Source organism: Alexandromys fortis, unplaced genomic scaffold (assembly GCF_014885135.2).
Source record: "Alexandromys fortis isolate MF-2015 unplaced genomic scaffold, M_Fortis_MF-2015_v1.1 scaffold_6, whole genome shotgun sequence".
Taxonomy (NCBI): Eukaryota; Metazoa; Chordata; class Mammalia; order Rodentia; family Cricetidae; genus Alexandromys; species Alexandromys fortis.
The window spans coordinates 10,386,859-10,409,296 of NW_026067902.1; the positions used below are offsets into that span (position 1 = coordinate 10,386,859).

The 22,438-nt window shown below is 46.7% G+C and overlaps 1 protein-coding gene across 1 annotated transcript in view; it reads right to left on the reverse strand.

The window, feature by feature from the left end:
* Window positions 1-17,202: 17,202 nt before the first annotated feature.
* The window catches only part of Fbln7 (fibulin 7), a 32,519-nt gene continuing 27,283 nt past the window's right edge, over window positions 17,203-22,438 (reverse strand). Inside the window, exons 5-8 of the mRNA XM_050134197.1 lie at window positions 22,027-22,200; window positions 20,663-20,800; window positions 18,062-18,200; window positions 17,203-17,784 (exon numbers count right to left, since the gene is read on the reverse strand). Of these exons, the coding sequence (XP_049990154.1) occupies window positions 17,412-17,784; window positions 18,062-18,200; window positions 20,663-20,800; window positions 22,027-22,200 (824 nt within the window). The 3' untranslated portion in view covers window positions 17,203-17,411. The remainder of the gene's footprint in view (window positions 17,785-18,061; window positions 18,201-20,662; window positions 20,801-22,026; window positions 22,201-22,438) is intronic.

Genomic DNA, 22,438 nt, shown 5'->3' on the forward strand with positions numbered 1-22,438 from the left:
TATATTTCTTCAATTCCCATGCCCCTACCCTGGTAAGAAGTATTTTTGTCAAGGCCCAGAGAAGCATGTTGGTTTCTATCTCAATTCTTACTTCTAGTGATCAGTTTTTCTCCCTGTCAGGAGGAAAGTGTAGCAAATGAGAGAGTTGAAGAGAATGAGGAAGGACCTCCGCACCTCACGTTGTCCCCCACCACACAGTGTGTGTAGCGGAGAGCCTCAGGCCCATCAGAGAGTGGGGAGGTGCCTTCTCGGGCGTGAGGAAGATTGACCTGGGAAGAATTTCTGTGGAATTCCCTGCCATTTGTTGTTTGATTCTTTCTTTTTTTTTTTTAAAAAAAATATTTATTTATTTATTATGTATACAATATTCTGTCTGTGTGTATGCCCACAGGCCAGAGGAGGGCACCAGACCCCATTACAGATGGTTGTGAGCCACCATGTGGTTGCTGGGAATTGAACTCAGGACCTCTGGAAGAGCAGGCAATGCTCTTAACCTCTGAGCCATCTCTCCAGCCACCTGTTTGATTCTTTCTTAAACTGGATCTCACTACATAGCCCTGGCTAGCCTGGAATTTCCTGTGTAGACCAAGCTGGCCTCAAATGCAGAGATCCACTTGCCTCTGCTTCCCCAGTGCTGGGAAGAAAATCATGAGCCTCCATGGCCTGGTGTGATTCACTCACACAGTCCTTCCCTTGTCCTATGCTGTCTTCTGAAGCTAACGAAAGCAGAGACTTTGGTGGGGAAAGCAGGCTGATTCTTTCCCTGGTAGACTCTGGGAACGGCAACTGCCCTGGCTTTCGTCAGGGGATGGCTAGCTAGCTTAGACTGGATGGGTTATAATAACAGAATTTTATTTCTCATCATTTGAGAGCCAGGGAAATGAAAAATCAAAGTACCAGCAGATTCAGGGGCTGGTGAGGGTCCACTTTTGGTTCATAGATGCTGCCTCCTCACATGGTGAGAGGAGCAAACAGTCTCTGGGTCTCTTTTATCAGGACGGTCATCCCATGTGTGGAGGTAGCACACTCCTGACCCAATTGCTTCCTGTCCTCAGCTTCTCTTCACCATGACAAAAAACCTTAGAAAAAATCGACTTAACAAAGGATTTGTTTGGGTCCATGGTTTCAGAGTTTTCAATCTGTTGCCACTAAGGGCATGGAAAGATAGAAACGTCATGGAGAAAGTGCATGGTGCAGGAATGCTGTTCACCCTGTGGCCTCCAGGAAGCTGAGAGGATGGGAGCCTTAGAAAACAAACTACTTCAATTACCTCCCAATAGCTCATCACAAACCTGTCAGTGGTGTCAGGCGGTGGTGGCACACGCCTTTAATCCCAGCATTCAGGAGGCAGAGGCAGGTGGAGCTCCAAGTGTTAAAGACCAGCCTGGGATACAGAGTAAGATTAAGGCCAGCCAGGGATACGTAGAGAAATCCTGTCTCAAAAAAGCAAAAGCAAAGAACAAACAAACACCCCCCCCCCCAACAAAAACAAACCTGCCAGTGGATGTGGAGGTTGGCAGGATCTAGAATAATCTAGAGACAGACCTCTGAACTTGTCTGTGACAGAGTGTCTAGACTGGATTAACAGGAGTGGGAAGAACTCTCCTAAATGTGTGTGTCATCATTCCGTGGTCTCTGGTCCTGGACTTAGAATAAAAAGGAGGAAGTGAGCTGGATACCAGCTTCCATCTTTGTCTCCTTCCTGACTGTAGACACGATATGACAAGCTGCCTCACACTCCTGTGGCCATTCCTTTTCTGTCATGGTGGGCTGTACCTTACAAAGAAATTCATTTTGAAACAATTCTTTGGCAGGACTGACTCAGTGGTTCAGAGTGTGTATTGAGCTAGACAAGGATCCGATTTCAGTTCCCAGCACCCATGGCAGGTGGCTCACAACTGCCTGTAACACCAGTTCCAATAGAACTGACTTCCTGTTCTGGCCTCCATGGGCATTTCAATCACATGCCCCTGCCCACACACAGTCACACACACATAACTAAAAATAAAGCCAATCTTAAAAGTTTCTTTGGTTTATGTTACATTTACAATTTATTAAAGATGAGAGCAAATTTACGTACACATAGGATGAATGTGGATGCTATTTTTATGTAAGAATTAGATATTTGGGGTGGGGAGAAGGCTTCGTCAGTGAAGTGTTTTCCACGCAAGCATGAGGGCCTGACTTTAAACCCTAGCACCCATGTAAAAGCCAGGAGTAGTGAAAGGCAACTATGTAATCCCAGTGCTGCGTGGAGGGTAAGCACCCCATCCCTGGGGATTGCTGATGGCACTGGTGAACCCCAAGTCCAGGAAAGACCCTTTCTCAATAAAGCAAGCGGAGAGTCTGGAGGAGGATGCTCAGTGTTAACGTCTGGCTTCCACACACATGTGCACATATACTCATGTACACATGAACATGTACATGCACATATATGGCAAGAATGAAGTGTTAGCTGACTACTTGACAGAGAAGGACATAAATCATCTTTCAGACTTTTCAGTGTTAACTGATATTTTGAGTCTATCATCATGTATACTGAATTTGCTACCTCACTTTATATAAAATATGTGGTAAAGTGATGCACTATGGTAAAAATATCTCACGTTCTAAGAGACTGAAACTTTTGCTGGACCTCACCTCACAGACAGAGTTAATAATACACTTTGAAGTCACTTAAGACTTAAGGCTGCTACCCTATTTGTCTAGCCCGCATTTAAGAGAACGATAAAGCAGACAACCTTCCTCACCCTGGATTTCCCATGTAACCAACATTTACAGCCTACGGTAATGCATAGATGAAATATTGAGTTATTTATTCTTCTATGCCACTGATCCAGAGTAATCACCCATGTTCTAATACTCATCTGCTGAAAGCAGCAAAATATTCAGAAACTGCTAAGAGCTGCCGTAGGAGTATATAGCAGGTGACAACTAGTGTTCAGAGGGTCAACCCACCAGACAAATGACTCTGTGATGGGAAGCCCCACCTGGAAAGGCCATGGAGTCACTGACTGTAAATGACCAGCTGCTCTTGTCGGTAATTTCTCTCACATGCCTCTTCATTTCTTCCCTACGAACTGCATTCCTTCCCTAACAACAGCTATGGGTATTATTATCACTGCTTATGTGTTTATGTCATGAATATATTCCATCTTCGGGCACACATATAGCTGTGGATGGTCAGGAAGATGAGTTCTACTTAACTGTATAATTTTGATGACTAGAAACAACACTAGGAGGTTTTTCATTATTCAGACTGACATAGAAAAGTAATAGCACTTTCAGTCACGAAGACAGTTAATTTCAGACTTAGGAAAAAGTTCAAAGCAGATTGGTTGGTTGCCCCTGGAGACAAATACATGAGGTTATTGTCACAGGTGTTTGTTGCTGATTCAAGGTTCGGCTTGAGGCAACTTTAGTAGACATCACTCTCATGCAGAAGTGACTTTCTGCGTGTACTCCCTGCCATGCAAGGCCCAGCTAACCAATCGTTATTGTTATTTTCTGTCTGGGAACCCTCACCACTGAGAGCTACATGCTTGGCCAAGTGTCACTCACCGGCCAGTCCATGGGACCTCCCTAGCCTGAGAAAATCTGTGTGACTTATCTTGTTTGATGAGACTGGATTGGTCCTGAAAATGTCACACATGATTGTCCAGAGTTCAGCTGTGAAAGGAAGACCGTAGAGCTAGAGATATGGAGTCTGAAGAGCTAACCGGGGAGGCTGCTGTGTAGACAATGGGGAGCGGTGTCGAGCTAATTAGCGAGGTGTGTAGAGCTAGGTAGAGGAGCCAGAGAGATTTTTCAGAGAGGACTTTTTTCAAGATGAAGAGAAAGTCACCATCAAAAAGTGTCTGTTTCCTTATCTACCCCTCAGATAGAAAAATCTAGCACTTGCCTCATTTGTGAATTTTTTTTTTTTGCATACCCTGATGCTAACTGAAGGCTGGCTTCTCTAGTTAGCAATAAGAAACCTTGTTGTTGTTGTTGTTGTTGTGGTGGTGGTGGTGGTGGTGTGTGTGTGTGTGTGTGTGTGTGTGTGTGTAGGGGAGTGGGCAGCACCACATTCAGTTACCATCCCACGAACAGTTGCAGCCTATAGTCCTGCGGTTTGAGAAGCTGGGCTCTAGGCTAATCCAGGGTTGGGATTAAGAGTCCAGATTCCTCCCTATTTCTGAATTCAATGAATCTCTTTATGAAATCTGCTGATTGAGCCCCTTGTTTCAATTTTTGCTGCTGAAGTAAGCAGAATTATGTCATTATCAGATATAAAACTAGTCAATGTCTCTTTCAGAAAAAGAAAAAAAGACTGCAATGTTTAAGACCTGGCCTGCTGAGTGTCCTACTCTGGACTCCCTGCAAATGGTTGACCTCTCTTACTAAATCCAACAACAATTACACTAATAAAATCACTGTCTTGCTCCACATTCTTGGCAAAAAAAAAAAAAAAAAGGGTGACTTTGTCAGAAGGGGCAGTGTGAAGAAATGTGTGTAGTTAGCAGGTGGTGGTCTCCAGTGTTCCCTAGGATGGGGTTGACTCTCCCCCAGCAAGGGGAGGTGGCAGACTCAGCTGATGTTTGGGGGATCTGTGGCTAGTTCCTCATGCTACCTACCATTCCAAAGTTATACAGACTGGGTGGCTCAAATAACAGAGATGGATTCTCTCATAGTCCTGAGGACTGCAGTCCTAAAAGGTATCAGCAGGGACACTTTTCCAGAAGGGACTTTCCACTGAAGACTCTAGAGAAGATTTCGCTCTTGCCTCTTGCTGGCTTCTGGATGTTTCCAGCAGCCCTCAGTATCACATGACCGTCACAGTACAATTGCAATCTGACCACCATCTTTCCTCTCTGTTGTGTCTGTTTTCTCTTAAACACTAGCCACTGAACTAAGGGCCCGCCTCAGTCTAGAATGGCTTCATATTAACTACTTACATCTGTAGAAGACCTGTTTCCAGCTAAGGTCCTCTTGAGGGGTGGCGGGCATTAGGACTAAAGGTAATGTTATGTGGGGTACACGTCCACCTTCAGCACAGGTTTATTATGCCCCCCAGGAAAGTGTTTGGGATAAAGCTAGGGATTGCTCTTAAGAACCTTCTCAAATTCATTCTAGCGCCAGTTTTGCAATTTAAGGACAATTTATAAAGCAGGTGGAAGGAGTTGAATACATTCAGTGTCTTAGTCCACGGTGGGATCTTATTGTCAATGATGGTAGGCGTCTTAGTTCATTCCCCCCCTTTTTGTCTGGATTGCAGTGCTTGAGTAACAACACTACAGCCTTAGTGAACAGTACCATTTCCACCCATGCCCGTATGCATCTGCAGCAGCTGTCGTAACTCAGGAAGTGGAGCTAATGGAGCAACCACCACCCGGAGTGGAACCAGTTGCCATGTGAAGAAGTGCACTCTGGGACTTCCAGCATCTTCAAGCCACTGTACCACTTTTTCATCCAGTACACCTAACTGCAAGGGGGCAGGAAGTCCAGCCTGCCACTAGGCTCCGAGGTGGCCAGTTCACTACTGCCAGCCTCAGACGCCAACTTTTCTTCTGTGACCTGTCCATCATCTTGTCCATGGTACAGGCAGGTGCTGGGGCTGCTTCAAGGTGCTCGCCCTAGTGGAGTTGGGATTCCAGCTGGTTCGGTCTGTAAGGATGCTTTTAGCGTCGATGAAAACTTCATCTGAAATCACGTCAATCCTATGTCGTTTCACATAGTTGGAAACCCAGAGGCAGGAAAGACTCCAGGTCCATCCCTGCTGGGAGCCTATCTCCATGTTCTTGGCTCTACTCACCAGGACATTGTGTCCTTTCCTGGCTTCCTTTGTTGCTAAAAAGATGGCTTCCAGCAGCAGCTGTGATGAGATATTTCCTCTCATTGGTGGAAAAGAAAATGGCCATTCAGAAAAAAAATTCCTTCAGGGGCTGGAGAGATGGCTGCTCTTCCAGAGGACCCCAGTTCATGTGAACACACACAGTGGCTCACAACTTTTTGTAACTCCAGTTCCGAGGAAACTGATACCTTCTTCTGACTGCTACGGGCACACACATGGTGTACAGACATACACGTAGGCAGAATATCCATACACATGTAAAAAATAATAAAATTATTTTAAGGATATTTATTTTAAAATGATTTTCCTCACGCTCCCTAAGACTCTCCCTGTAGAGATGCAGCAGCCGTCTAGGAATGCCATTCATTCTCAGCTGCTCTAGCCTGAGTTTCTGCTGATAGTGACTCACAGTGTTTGCCTTTGGTGTTTGGAGGGTGTGAGGTGAGTTGTCTTCCACGGAGACACAACAGCTGCCATCAGAAAGTATCATAGCCTTGATGAGCTAAACCATAAAAGTACGGGGATGAAGAAACAGCACTCACTGCTCCTTCAGAGGATTGGAATTCAGTTTCTCGCACCCATATCAGGCAGCCATGGCCGCCTGTAACTCTACCTCCGGAGGATCTGATGACCTCTTCTGAATTTCACAGGCACACACACACAACCTTAAAAACAAAAAGCTTTAATCCCAGTACTTGGGAGGCAGAGGAAGGTGGATTTCTGTAGGTTTGAGATCAACCTGTTCTCCATAGCAAGTTCCAGGTCAGCTAGGGCACACAGTGAGACCCTGTCTCATAAATAATAAAAGTAAAAGTAATAATAATAGCAATATTAAGTAACCAGGAAGATATTCTTTTATAGCTCTGAAAACTAGAAGCGTGAAATCAAGGCGTGGCCATGGGTGCTTTCTTGTGTGACATCTCTTTGGCTTATGTCTGGCTGCCTACTCACTAGATCTGTATATTGTCTCCCCTGGGAGTCCGTTCATGTCCTATGTCTTACATGGACAGCTGGTGTATTAGATTATGGCCCTCTCCAATGACTTAAGACTCTGTCTCTATTTTGGTGTACTGAGGGTAAAAACTTCAGCATTTGGATTGGTGGAGGAGCAGGTAACATATACTTTAGCTCCGAACAAGGAAGGAAGATGGAATGAGCCACATACTTCTTTACAGAATGTGGGAAAGGAAAATGAATACCGGATGGGCAGGCAACAGAATGGGTCCAGAATGTAGAGAAAGGTTTGTTTATGATCATTTCGAGTAGAGAAAAGTGCTTTGGGGTTTGGTTGGTTGGTTGGATTTTCTTGGAGATAAGGTCTCATTCTTTAGCTCAGGTTGACCTTAAACTCATTTTATAATCCAGACTGGCTTCAAACTCATGGCAATCCCGTGTCAACCTCCTAAATACTGGGGTTACAAATGTGAACTACCGTGCATGCCCAGTTAAATTTCATCAACTCACCCCCCACCCCCCATCATGGGGCTTAAACCTGGGCTCTTGCGTGTTAGACAGTACTCTGTGTTACTAAGTTATATCCTCAACCCTAAAAAGTTGTTAAAAAGATAAAAGAGAATGAAGTGATGGAGAAAACCTAGGAGGGTGGGTAGCACTGGCATGGGTGATTGGGGAGGCTTCTCCGAGGAGACTCTGAGCCCCAGCCAAGTGGGCATCTGAGGGAAGAAGCAGCAAATACAAAGGCATAGCAATAGGAAGGTGCTTGGCAGAGTCAGGGGCATACAAACGGCGTTGTGAACAATGGGACCAATCTGGGGCCCAGGAGATCAGCAGGGGCTGGGTCACTTATCAATGCAAGAATTTAGGGGCTCATTCCTGTATCCCCCAGCCGTGGAGGGAACATAGCAATCCCGACTGAAGATGGAGCGTGGGGAGCAGCTCAGTGGCCAACTTTGCACAGCTGTGTGTGTCCCAGGAATAGAAAGACACGAAGGCAAACCATTTATTCTACAAGTGTACCCATGGTGGCTGTGAGTCCTACCATACGGTAGACCCCACTTTCTCCCAACAGGGACTCGGGGAAGTTTTGTTGGGGAACATTATTTTAAGGTATGTTGCCTTTGTTTATGCTGCATTTGTTTAACTCTGCGAAGCTGTGATTCTTTGCCTGTTTAAAACACCTGATGGTCTAATAAAGAGCTGAACAGCCAATAGTGAGGCAGGAGAGATAAATAGGAGGGGCTATCAGGCAGAGAAGCTAAATATGAGGAGAAATCTGGGAGAAAAAAGAATCCAGGAATGAGAGAGGAAGGAGGATGACCTCAGGGACCAGTTACACAGGCAGACACAGAATGAGAAGGAAAGAAATGGCATACAGTAATAGGAAAGATAAAAGCCCTGAGGTCAAAAATAGATGGAATAACTTAAGAAAAACTGGCAAGAGTTAAGCCAAGCTAAGGTCGGGCATTCATAACTAAGAATAAGACTTCATGTGTGATTTATTTGGGAGCTGGGTGGTGGGCCCCCAAAAGCCAAAAGAGTAAAAGAGCCAAAACAACCAACAACAAAGTTTCTTTGAGATAAGGAACTAGATGTCTAAGACCTTACTTTTCATTAGGAGAGGGTCAAACCCACTTGGCATCAATTGGACGCTCCTGGTTGTGAGTCAGCTTCTATTCCCATGGCTCTGCTAATACTGGCTTTTGTTGGAAATCCTTGTATCAGAAGGATGGGGCCTGTGTTTCTCATCAAATTTATTCTAAAGAGAACCATTTCAAGTGCCAACTTCTCCATGAACTATCTGTGACCCTTCTAGGAAATGTCCCTTCTGCTGGAAGTCCAATTACGCGGAAGCCACCATGCTCTGAGAGGGGTTAATCACGCAGAGGCCCCAAGAATAGGCACCCCAACTGTTGGTCCATCTTTAACTCAATTGAGCCCACAAGAGTGACCAATAACCCTTGGGTAACCAGAGCCTCAGGCATGGAGTCTTCCCAGCTCAGAAAGTAATATGGCTGGTGGACACCACATCCCAAGTGCTCTAGCTCCAGGCTTCTTCAACGGGGTGATGACCTCATATGCAGTCATAAACTAAAGGTAGGGGTGCAAAGTATTTGACACCAGCGGAAGGTTTCTGAGGTGGTAATGAACAAAAATGAATTCAGAATCAAGCATGTGAGGAATCCGAGGGGTTTCTGGCAGGGCTCACATGTGTTGTGTCATACGTCAGTATAGCCTTGGTTCAGAACATACAACAGGTACGTTTTGTATCACACATAACATAGAGTCGTACCACAAACCGCCATTGAATGCTGTCTGAAATACTATGGCACAGATTTGAGACCTTTGTATGTTGTGAAATGCAGTTATTTTACACTTTTTCCTGCCATTACAGAAACATAATGATTTAATTATGGAAGCAAAGTCTTTTAATATTTTTCTACTCTTAGTACCAGTTTAGTGTATCTTTGGATTGGATTGTGTTAGAATGTTCAATTTTATCATTTTCATCTTTCTCCCTTTTTTGTTTTTCGTGTGTGCATGGTCTCTGTCTGTGTACACATTTTTGCACGTATGTGGCCATAGATATGTGTGGGTGGCCATGTACATGCACACAGAGAGGTCCAAGATTGATGCCGGAATCATCCTTAATTATCTTCCACCTTACTCATTGAGGCAGGGACTCTCAATCAAACGCACAGATTGCCCAGTATGAGTAATTGTCCTATTTACCTTTTTTGTCAGCTCGGCAGAGGCTAGAGTCAATTGAAGAACTACCCACATCAGACAGAGCCTAGAGACAATCGAAGGACTATGCACATCGGACTGGCCTGTGAGTACATCTGTGTGGGATTGTCTTGTTTGTTAGTTGATGCAGGAGGGTTAGGCCCACCCCAATCAATCACTAATAAAGAAAATATTCTGCAGGCTAGCCTATAGACTGATCTTATGGAGGCCTTTTCTTTTCTTTGGGAACAGGGGTGGGGGTGGGTGTTGAGACAGAGTCTCTCTGTGTAGCCTTGGTTGTCCTGGAACTTTCTCTGTAGATCAGCCTGATTTTGAACTCACAGAGATCCACCTGCTTCTGTCTCCCAAGTTCTGGGATTAAAGGCGTGTGCCACCACCATCTGGCTTGGAGGCATTTTCTCTATTGAGGTTTTTGTCTCTCAGATGACTCTAGCTTGTGTCAAGTCAACATAAAATTAGCCAGCACACTGTATCTGAGGTCATGTAAAAATTTCCCAAATACAAAGGTGTTAAGAAAGGAAAAAGTGAGGCTGGAGAGATGGCTCAGCAGTTGACATTTGCTGATCTTAGGGAGGACCCAAGTTCACTTCCCAGCACCCATCAGTCAGCTCACAGCTGCCTCTAACTCCAGCTCCAGATGCTCTGATACCCTCTTCCGGCCTCTGAGGACACCTGCACTGTCAGGTGTATATCCCCACCCAGAAACACACACACACAGAATAAAAAGAGTAAAAATAGCTTTCTTTTCTTTTAAAGAATGGAAAAGGTTTAAGAAGCCCCACTCTAACTGAACTCTTGACCCACAGAATATACATGATGATGTAGTAAGATAATAACTTAAAGTCACTGAGTTTGGGGCTACTTCATGTAGTAGTGAAAATAGATACTTAGAACCCAAAATTATGCACTAATCCTCAGAGTCTGCATACCCATTTTTCTTCTCTTCCTTTGTTGGCATCATTATTTTCTGTACCCTGACCAGGGGCCTTTTCTTCATGCATGTGAACTCCATGTGATCATACAGGCTTGGGTTTACGTCCTGATTGTGCCTGCAAGAGATTCTGAGCTGTAATCCCAAACACCACGGATGTGTGATCCAACTGCCACCACATATAATCTGTGTTTACAGCATGCAGGTTGCGTGGATGCTAGATATTCAGTATTTATATATAACTTGTATGCATTTTTTTGCATGTTCACAGCCCTCTTTTACTGTTTTAATTTTACTTGTTTATAGAAAGCTCTGTTAAGTTTATTGGAATAGTCAAGACTGTAGCAGACTTAGGGAAATGTAGTATTTTCTGACTATTATTTAATTGTTATTATTGTTTTGGAGGCAGGGTCTCATGTGTAGTCCAGGCTAGCCTAGCACTCACTATGTAAGCCAGACTGGCCTTGAACTTCTCCTGCCTCAGCCTTCTAGGAGCTGAGAGTAAAGGTGTGAGCCACTGTATTCTTGCAGTCCCTGTCCCTCTTTGGTCACATATTTTCTCATCTTCACATACATTGTGATCTCCTCTGCTAAATATAAGTGTCAGCAGGACGGGATTCAGTGGTCTCATCGTCCATGGCATCTTCAGGAACCAGAGCAGGGCCAAGTCCTCAGCCGATACGCAGGCTGTCTTTGAACAAGCCCAGAGTTGGGAGGGCTCATCTTTCTAGCCCTGCCTCGGGGGCTTGGCCAAGCTGGGACAGTGGCTGGTGGAAAGGGATGCATTCCAGTCCCATCTCAGACTATAAACCCGTCAGGTTGATGGTGACCCTGGGATGGCATTTTGGGGTTTGGCGTATTTTGCTTTTTGTTTGCTACTGTTGGACAGGTTACAATTTAAAAATAGAGATTTTTAGAAAGCTCATCCAAACTACTTAACTTTCCACTGCTCGACAGCTCATGACCTCCTGGCTGGTCACGCCCGTCTTCCTGGTGGACTGCTCCTCAGAGGTCCAAGACAGACAGTGGGGCAGGCTGTAGTCAGCCCTGCACTGGGGCCCGCCTTTTCTTAAAGCAGGGTCTGCTCAGGAAGCAGATGTGGCAGTGGTGCTGTTGGGACCTCCCTTAGTGAGGAACAGGGCCTTTTGGGGGGGGGGTGGTTGGAAGGCTGCCTACGTCTTGTGGAGGAAATATTGGCATCTAAGACATGAAGGCAAAAATATTAAAAGCTACACACACTGATGTAACATTTTCAATGGCAAAGGACTGAAAATGGCCTTGCTGTCATCTCCAAATGACTAGATGAAAAAAAACATGCTAAATTCTCTAAGTAGACAATCGATAATGGGATATGGCTATGAGAAGTGATAACCAATGTTATTACTAATAATTTTAAAAAGGTCAAAGGAAGCATTGACTATTATATTACCTATCATTAATTTATATTATTTTACTTTTAATTTTATTGTTATTAACATTAATAATGTATTTGTATTGTTTTATTTTCGTGCGTATGTGTGTTGTGTCTGTACACACAGAAAAGAGTGTTGGATCTCCTGGAACTGTACTTACAGGTGGTTGTGAGCCACCATGGGGGCGCTGCTAGGAATCTAACCTGGGTTTTCTGCACAAGCAGCTGTGACGTTAAGTTGGGAGCGTTACCCCAGTCCCTGGCATCCATCCCAGCGTCCCCAGATCTGGGAGTTGTGTTGGTCTGAACTCCAAATCCCAGCATGCCAAGTCCTGACCCCTCCCTGGGGAAGGGTCATGCTTTTGGCCACCCAAGTGTGCTGCATTTAATAAAACATGGGCATTTTAATTTGACCTGATTGGATTTCTTCGCACCGAGCGGCTCATCTTAGCATTTTTCCTAACAGCTGCCAGTACTCAAAATTATAGAGCCGTATCTCCAGCCCCATTATATTAAGTAAAAAGATAAAAGGGAAATAGGCTGTTAAGAGGGAGGAAATATGGGGGGGGGCTGGAGAGATAGAGCCTCAGTGAGTACTGGGTCACACAGGTGGAACACAGACATACTTGCAGGGATAACACCCACACACATCAAATTCAATTCAATTAAAAACCAAAAATCACGAGCAATTGCTAAAACATCAGGGCCAACAAGATGGCTCAGTTGGTAAATGTACTTGCTGTCAAGAGGGGTGACCTGAATTTGATCCCTAGAGCACTATAGTCAAGGATCAAACCGACTCTTACAAGTTGTCCTCCACAGGCGCGCTGTGGCACTCGCCTCCCCTCTCACAGACGAATACGTGAAAACTTTAACAGAATGAAATGTAACTGTTCTGATCGTAGTTTGAGACGGAGACACAAAGAATAATTTGAAGTGGTTTGACAAACAGACCAGCTATACAATACTCATGCTGGATGACAGCAAACGCTAGGACAAACCAACCAACCAAACAAAACATGAAAGGATCATTGTAACCAGCAGTACTGGCGATGCTTTTCTGGGAGATATTTCCAAGACATAAAATTATTACTGTTTTGTTTTGAGACAGGGTCTCATTGTGTATCCCTGGCTGACCTGGAACTGTGATATGGGTTCTAGGAACCAAACCCAGGTCCTCTGCAAAAGAAACAAGTATTCCTAATGGCTGAGCCATCTCTCCAGCCATAAATACACTAAAATTTATTTTTAAAAAGAAAGAAACAGGTACTAGGTGCCTTCCGCTTGAGGTACCAGCCACTACAGATAAAGTCAATCCAAGTCTCACTAAATATCTGTCTAGAACCTCAAGGGTAGATGGAAAAGAGAGGACAGAAGATCACAGTCACAGGTTCTGTAGAAAAGCTCTCAGGAGGGGCTGGAGAGATGGCTCAGTGGTGCTCTTCCAAAGGTCCTGAGTTCAATTCCCAGCAACCACGTGTGCTCACACCCATCTGTAATGAGATCTGGTGCCCTCTACTGGCCTGCAGGGATACTTGAAGGCAGAACACTGAATACATAATAAATAAATAAAGAAAAGAAAAAGAAAGAAAAGCTCTCAGGAAAACCCAGAGTGTGAGGAAATTCTATAAGGATGCTCTAGGCCAGTCAGGGCTACTGGGGAGGCTGAAAAATGCAGGCCCATTTCTACCTTGTCTGCAGGTTAGAGAGTTTGGAGATTTGACCAGCACAGTTGCCGTCCTAACTCAGGAGGTGATTACTTGGTTCTTTTAAAATTAAGATTGCTCAAGGCCACCCTGACAGGTAGTCAGGATATGCAAATGTGCTTCTTTTGTAACTATGAGGTCACCTGGGGAAGGGCTGTCTTCAGTCTCTGTGACTCTGCTAGGCAACAGAATGCTGATGATAGAATGTCTCAGAATTAACCTTTCATATCATGTTAATGAAGACTTTTGTTACCTTCTCCCCGGCCAGTTTACATTGGGTATAAAAGCTGTGGGGGGAAAAAATGCGGGTGATTTCAGGGCCCGAGTGATTCCTGAAATGCGTCTTATGTTTTCTGTCTTATTATTTTATGTGTCTTCATATTTCTTCTATTTCTTCCCACGCCCCTACCGTGGTAAGAGGCGATTTTTATCGAGGCTGGTCCTTGACAGGATACATAGCGAGACTGTCCCCAAAAAATCAAAAAGCAAATAAAGAAAAGAAAAAAAATTAAACAATCCAATATTCTGCCTCTAACAAACTTCCAGGCCATTTGGTAGAAGGTGCAATGTGAGGATTCCCTGCTACATATTAAAGTTTATCAATAAATTATACTATATGGACCTAATTCAAGCAAAGAAAAACCCCAAGTCGCTCAGAGAAATTTAAACAATGATTAAATGGCTGGAGGTATTGAGGAGTCATTGTTAATTTTCTGTTTTCTAATTGTATTATTTATGTATTCATATATGTATGTATTTACTTATTTGTGTGTGTGTGTATGGATGCGCATGTACCACAGCACAGTGTGGGAGTCAAAGGACAACTTGTAGAAGTTAATTCTCTTCTTCCACCACGTAGGTCCTGGGGATGGAAGTCAGGCTGTCAGTCCCCGTAGCTAACACCTTTACCAGCTGAGCCATCCCGCAGGCCCGGCTGTTCAACTTCCGGATAATGTTGAGTGCGGATAATGTTGAGGTCACGCTTTGGAGAAATGTTTTAGAAACACACGATGAAATACAGATGGAATGATGCCATGTCTAGGACCTCCTTCAAGTCGTCGTGCAGAGGAGGGGGAGGAGGGACTGCAGGCAGGCGTTGTCGGAGCTGGTGATAATTCAAGGGGGTCCCTCATGCTATTCTAGCTGTGAATCTGCAGCGCTTGGATCTGTCTTACCCAGAAAAACGGGTAAACGCATACACGTTGACAACTGGTCACACTGACTTAACAACAACTGTAGCCTTGAGGGGACCTGGAAGCAGATCTCTGAGAGTAACGAGGGAGCATTGTTGCACTTTGGATCCAGAATGTCTCCCCAAAAGCCCATGCGTTTGGAAGTATTGGGGAGTGGCAGGGCCTAATGGAAGATCTTTGGCCCATGAGGGCATGTTATTGAAGTGGACTATGAGACACGGTCTTCTGCTGTTTTCACTCCCCGCCACGAGGTGAACAGTCTTTGCTCTGCCTCCTGTCATCATGATAATATACCACCTCATCAAGGCTCCAAAACAAGAGAGCCAGAGGATCGCGGACTATTATCTGTGAGCAAAACCAAACAAACAAACAAAAACAAAACCCTTTTCTCTATGAGTGGACCATCACAGCTAGCTTGCTATGGGTAGGCCCATATTTCCATATGGCAGGGCAGCCAAGCCATCAAGCCATAGGCCACATCTGAGATGGGTCGCTAACCTAACAAAAGGTCAGGATCTTTTTGTTCCTTTCTTTGTAATTTGGAGGATGCCTGATTGAGATGTGCAGACAGGTAGTTGTGGACATGACAAAAAGCCACTCACCTGGTTACCTAGGAGACAGAATGCAAATGTATTTCCCCTAAGTTAAGTTTTGGTATAAAGACTGTTTGGAGAATAAATGAAGAATTTCTTCAGGATCTGAACTCAGGATTTCATGAGGGACCACTGAGAAAGAATCTCCCTCCCAATGAAACTGTGTGAATCGTGTCTTTATTCCCGTCTCCTCCACGCTGGTCCAGAGAGGGAAGAGTAGTTTATGTTGGGGCTTCAGACCCTGACAGCTACGGCAACACAAAGCTGACTAACACAGTAGAGAGAAGAGGAAGAAGGATCTAAGGACAATCCACACAATGGAGCAAGGCAGTCAGGCACTCAGACCAGTAAGTACCACAGGGACTGAAGCCAGGTGATTTCCTAAGTGGGAGGCAGCTTTGACGATGACAGATCTCAGTGGAGAAAAGTACTGCTAAACACTGTTTGAGACCAGAGTTGCTATCGGACACCATCATGTACCATCTAGAAATGAAGGCTCTGGATAATGTTTTAACGAGTCACATAACGACTGGAATAGCAGATCTTCAGGCCCTCGCCTGTGGTTGGAGAGCCTACCTCTGCTCCACGGGAAGGGTCTCGGCCTTTGTCTCAGGACAAACTCTCCTAGGGGCTTCACACTAGACTCATCACTAAACCAAGGTCACCTAGTTCAGCTTCCCAGCGGCTGCCAGGACAAATGCAAAGGTTTAGATGGGAAATAGGGAGCTGGCGTATTTTCTTGGTTTCTGTTTGATAAGAGTTTCATGTAGTCCAGGCCTGCCTCAAACTGGCTATGCAACCGAGATATGTAGAACCGTACTCAGTTTTATGCAGTGCCAGAAAATGAACTTAAGCCTTCGTACATGCTAGGTAATAACTCTTCCAAACGAGCTACGGGTCCAGCCCCCTTGTCTTGTTTGGGACACAGTCCCACTGCGTTATCCAGAGGGGTGTCCTCGAACTCACGATCCGCCTGTCCCATCCTCAAGAAATAGTTTTTAAATAAAAACTATAAAAAGCAATATCAGTAGATTAATGCATATTTGGACTCTGTAACTCCTCTCAACCCATCTAGTTTTAAATTGGAATTGAAGTGATTTCCCCCATCCCACCCAGTTCTCAGTGCTAGGGAGAGTTTTCCTGCTCTGTTCATCTAGAAGAAGACATCACCACTTGGTTCTTTCAGCAGCGGCAACAGAAGAAAGCCATGAAAGGAAAGACAATTTGAGTATTCTAAACATGCCATGACCAGATGCCATCCTTCCTGATCTCCCATGTGACCAACCTATAGAGAAACGAGTGAAACAATTGGAAACATTACCTCTCTCACTCTCTTGTCCCTCTATGTCCAACCTGGGCTGGACGAGAGCTATCCCTCGCCAGAATGTGCTCTCCAGCTCAGGGAGAAGTCAGATGGGCAGAGAGCCCATAGCCATAATACCAGGTCATGTTTTTGAGACATGTTTTCTCTAAAGCGAAGAAACTCTGGCAGAATCCATGACTGAATGTTGACTCCTTGGTCTAGTAGGATCCACTCGGGGTTCCTAGGCTCTCCTACAGCCCCCACCCCCTCCAAGAAGGCTCACAGGGATGTTAGACCGTTCACAGAGCTAGAACATGCTCAGCCAGAACAAGCGTGGCAACCTCAATGCAGAACAGTTGGCTTGTATCTCAGGCAGGCCCCATGAGCTCCTTCCCCACCTCAGCTCGTTCAAACTCACACGATCATCGTTCACACAGCATTTTGAGATTCTGTGCTGTCTCCAAAGAGGAGAGCTGCAGCGGCACTTAGAGCAGAAAAAACGAGAAGAGCAATGGTGGTACAGCATTTGTATTCGGACCGTCCCTCCTGTGCCGGCCCGTGGGACAGAGCACAGCACATTGCTCTAGAAGCCCTGATGAACAGGCAATGTGTGTGGGAACACGACAAAGAGGAGAAATGGCCAATGACCATCGCAGCTCTTGCCTACAGCTGTGTCGTTGGAGAAGAGAAATCAACCCAGATCTCAAATCTCAGTCCTCCGACTACCATGGCGTCCTTAGAATTCATAGGGAGACACAAAGATGGTGATTTTGGAAGTGTGGATGGCCTGGTAGGAGCGTTCCAGGTATTCTGACATGTCAACGTCCAACTGCACAGTCTGAGGCCCTTTCAGGGTCTGTTTAAGGATGAGCTCCCCTGTCTGCCGGTCTGAGCGCTGTATTGCGAAGTGGCCACGGCTGTTCTCACCCACAATTTTGAAGCGCAGGCTGTTGTGCCTAGACTGGCCAGGAACTGAGGCTGTGGCCATGCGGAAGAGCGTGGCGGGCGTCTTCAGGTTGGAAGGTAGAGAGAGGTAGTGGAAGGTGACAGTCTTAGGCATGTGGCGACACAGCCTGTTATCCATGGGACAGGGGCTTCGCTCGCACTGGCTGGAGCAGAGGTAAAATGGAGACGGTTAGGCTTGGGGAAACTCAAGAGGGGCTGCCCCCTCTGCCCTCCTGAAGAGGCCACACTCCTGTAGACTCTAGCATCTCTTTGGAAGCACAAAATGTCTGCGCTTCATGTGAGTTGACAGTTGTAGGAGAAATGGAATCTCAGAGAAGCTTCTCTGTCTCTCCTATTTCCTGTGTACGGTGAAACGATCCTCCCTCCCCATAAACTGCATGCCCAGCCGTGGCCATGGATCCATGCTCCGGATCTACTCACAAGAGAGATGTCTTCACGTAGCTTATGTTGCTGCTGGCCTCAGGGCACTTAGGTTTGACACACTGGAAACTTCCTCTAGTGTTGAAGCATGTGGTCCCTTGGGGGCACGTGTGCTGTGAGCTCACACACTCATCAACATCTGTATTTCAGGGGACACAATGAAGGCTGTGAATCTTCCTGCCTTTCCTGTCTCAATACAGCCACTTGAAACCCCAATAGGCAATGGGATGGGAGACTCCACCAGGGGTGAACTTTCCAAACACCCAACACTTACTCTGTGTGTGTCATGCATGTAGCGTGTATGTATGCGGAGACCAGAGGTTGACTATTTGGGTATTTTCCTCAATCACATATCCACACTGTTTTTTTAAACGGGGTCTCTCACTGAACCTGAGATTCACTGGTTCCGCTACGTTGGCTGGCTAGTGAGTGCCAGGAGCCCACCCCCTAAGAGCAAGAACCTATCAGGTATTCTGTTCTCTTTCAAACTCTGAAACTGAGGTCCTGCAGATGTACTCTAGGACTCTGGGGGTGAAGCCCCTTCCCTGGGATGCTGTCTTCTTTTCCTGGGGTGTGACAAGTGGTAGGGGTTCGTGTCAACACCAAATGAGTCGCCTGCCTGCTTCTCAGCCCTAAGTGCTTTTGAGTCTCCTTAATGCCATGGATGTCCTCAGATCAGACTCAAACCTTTAGGGATGCCTGCCTCTCATACTAAAAGCAAACACGCCTGCTCAGTTGTTTTTAATCAGAGTTCTCTGTGCCCTTTACAGACATCCAGTGAGTTTATCCGGCTGGAGGCTGGCCCTTCCCAAGCCCAAGGACTCCGATGTGGACTCATATGAGCCCTGTGAGAAGGAGATGGAGCGGATGCTGGATGACAGATCAACGGGTGGGCGGGTTAGCGGAAGTATAGGTGGGTGGGTGTGATAGTAGCCGTCTGGACATCTCCTATTCCCTTGCTGCCCACTCCTCTACATACACTGCAGTCCCATAAGGTGTCACCAGAGAGCCACCTCTCTCTTTATATTCCAAGTCAGTCTGTGACTTAGCCCCCAGCCCTTTCTCTTTGCCTTCTTCTCCAGTAATTCAGAGCCATTTTTTGGATGCCTGCTGGGTTCCCTTCACTGTGTCTCGTCCATGGAGGAGTCAGGCCTGGACATCCTCCCAGTGTGAGCCTGAAGCAGCTGCATTCTCCCCAGAGGTCCCCCGCAGCCCCAAGCCCCAATAGAGCTAAGTAAGAGGAGACTCTGCTTTCCCTTCAGGCCTGAACTGTGTACAGCAGCCCCAAATGATACATGGTTTGACTTACCTGTGGCCAACTGCAGCTTGAAAATATTAAATAAAAATCTCTAGAAACAGGCCATTCATTGTTTTTTTTTAAATAAATTTTATTATAATATATTATAGTTATTTCTCTTGTCATTAGTTGTTGTTTTTGCTTGCTCTGCCTACTTTATAAATTAAACTTCACGCTAGGTAGGTACTATAGGACAGAAACGTTGTGCAAGTAGGGTTGATACCGTTCAACCGGATTTGGGTATTGACCCATGGATGGAGGGAGGGGCTGCTGTATTCTGATTGTGTTAGTATGGAGAACTGATGTATCTATGTTATTAATCTCTATGTTTGTCTTCAGAGGAAGTGTGGCAGCGGGAGACCTCCTGTTGGTGTGCCCAGCCTCCGCTAGATTTGTCTGCTGTCCGTGAAGGGGACTGCAGCTTCAGCCTCGCCTTTCTATGCCCCACTTGCCTTGCAGACACTCCTTGCTGGGGAAGGGGCTATCTGCACCGTTTCTGGAAACAGAGAACCCTCAGCCCTGTCATCCAGGGGGTCACAATGGATGGGTGGCCTTTAGGTAGAACCTGAGGTGTTTTGCATTTACACCCTACGCTCTGATCTATTCTCTGTTCCTGGGAGACTGACTGGCCCGGCTGTCTGCCTAGGCTCTCAGGCCTTTTGGCCCCCAGGCCCTCTTGTTTTCAGGCCTCAGGTGTCTAGTGGAGCCTGCATATGGAGGCCGAGCAGCTGTGGTCTCTGTTTTCAGCCTGGGGGCAGTCTGGTGGTAGATGTACACTCCAGCCACAACTGTGGTCAGGCTCCTCTGAGGCCGGTCCCTAGCCCTTGCCTGTCACTGGTGGCTCTGTCTCTCTGTTGTCCTAGCCACCACACATGGCCAGCGCTGTAGAGCCTGGCCGTGCTGAGGCACAGCACCTATAGTCAGAAGACACTAGTGGGTGGACACACAGGGCCATGAAGCCTCCTAGGTCCCTTCAGATTCCAGTAGAGTGGACTCTGGCTGGCTTTTTTGGCCTTTGGGTTCAGGTCTAGCTGAAGGTATTGCTGAATAAGAGGAAGTGCCCTTCCCCAGAAATGTCACTCACATGAGGTCAGAAGAGGCTGGCTGGTTAAACAGCTAATTTGTATAGAAGATATATAACCTGATCTTTGAAAGTTCTCTTTACTAACTTCTTTTCCAAGATTGAATGTGTACCCGGCTTTGATTCTTTTAGCCTAATCACTCCCGAATGGGAATCAGGGGTGAGAGCAGGGGTGACCTCTAGCCTGGTGGTCACCCGCCGCCTCTGCTGCGGTCTCACTCACCCTCACAGGTCTGGCCATCAGCCAGGACCCCGTATCCACTGGGGCAGGCACAGCGGAAGGAGCCAGGGGTGTTCACGCAGGTATGCAAGCAGAGCCGGGAGCGTCCCTCCTGCCCGTAGATCTCACACTCGTTCACATCTGGAGACAAAAGTGCCCTTGATTCCAGGAGGCTGTGCGGTCTCCATCAACTAGACTTGTTGGCAGCTGCGCCTAAACAGCTGGATGAAGCGACAAGCTACACCTACAGAGGAGCATCTGGGATGCTCCCCTTCCCCCAGTCTAGGGCCAAGAGAGCTGAAGGGAGGATTGGGAGGAGCTGATGTGGGCGACCCTAGGAGGGCTCCTCAGTCTGACTTGGGAGACGTTACAAAGTCTAGCAAGTCAGATACCCCACTGGGAGAGGAAAACCAGATTCAGACACCTAGCTTAGCCCTCCTCGTTTTCAGCAATGGAGAATGAGGTAAGAGAGCCCTGCAGCCTGGGTAGGGTGGCAGGTCTGTATGCTCAGCTTTTGGAAGGTTGAAGCACGGATCTCCATTTGAGGCCAGTCTGGGCTGTACATTGAGACTCCTCTTTAGAAGGGGAGGGGGAGTAGTTTTACTTCTGATGCTGTGAAATGAACCTCTTAGCATTAACTGGCCAGATCAGGGTGGAACTGTTGTCTAGCTGTTATCAAAAGCGGGATCTAGAATTAGTTAAACTGAGGAGATGACTAGGGAATGAGTCTCAGGTTGTGCCCACAGCCATGGCTCTGTCTGCCATAAATGTTCCCAGCGACTCGCTGGCCACGCCCCCCAGAGGCGGGGAGGAGGCTGTGGACGCTTGTAGGCAAAAGGCTCCTCTAGGCTATCACCCCCTGACTGTCTTTTTCCTCCCCTACCTGCTGCTGTGTTACAGAAGATGGCCTTGAACTTTTGACCCTCTTGCCTCGCCTCCATATCTCAAGTCTTGCAATGGCACTCCAAGTTTAAGCGGCGATGAGATTGCACGAAGGGTCTTATGCATGCTAGGCAAGTGCTCTAGAGACTGAATACAAATTCCCAGCACTCTATCTGCTCTCTATACTGTCTCAGAGAAGGCCCTGGGAGCCAGCCGTGGGAAGATAAGAGTGTACACTGGGACCCAAGATGGGCTCGCAGCCACGTCTTTCTCCAGAATCCCCCTGAAGTCTACCCGTTAATTTCATTCATCTTGGCAACCCTTATGTAAAGGCAAATCACAGATATTTCTGAGACCATGCCCAGGGAGAACCTCGCCCCACCCCACACTCCACCCCAGGACTGCAGATGGGACCCTTTGTTCCTAGGCTCACGTCCTCACGTCTCCTCCCGAGGTCCCCGCTCCCCCGCGGAGCCCAATCCTACCCAGGCACACGCCGTCGCTGCCCAGGGTGCCGCTCAAATGGAATCCCGCCTCGCAGCTGCAATGCTGCTCCTGCCCCACCTGCTTGCAATGCGGCGGGTGACTGAAGGCTGAGTCGCTGTGCATGCCGCCCTCCGGGGCCCCGGGGTCGCGGATCACACCGTCCTCTGGGGCCTCTGCGGGAAGAAGACACACTCAGCGCCTGACCCGCCCCACCCCTCCAGCACCTGCTGTGCTCCCCAGGATGGGCGAGACCCTATCTCCCAATGTGTACTCCACAGAAGGGAAGGGATGACAAGTGAAAAGTCCTGAGTTTAATTCCCAGCAACCATTACTTTACCAACCATCTATGATGAGATCTGGTGCCTTCTTGAGGAGGAAACCTCATCAGCTTAGACCATGAAACCCAATTAT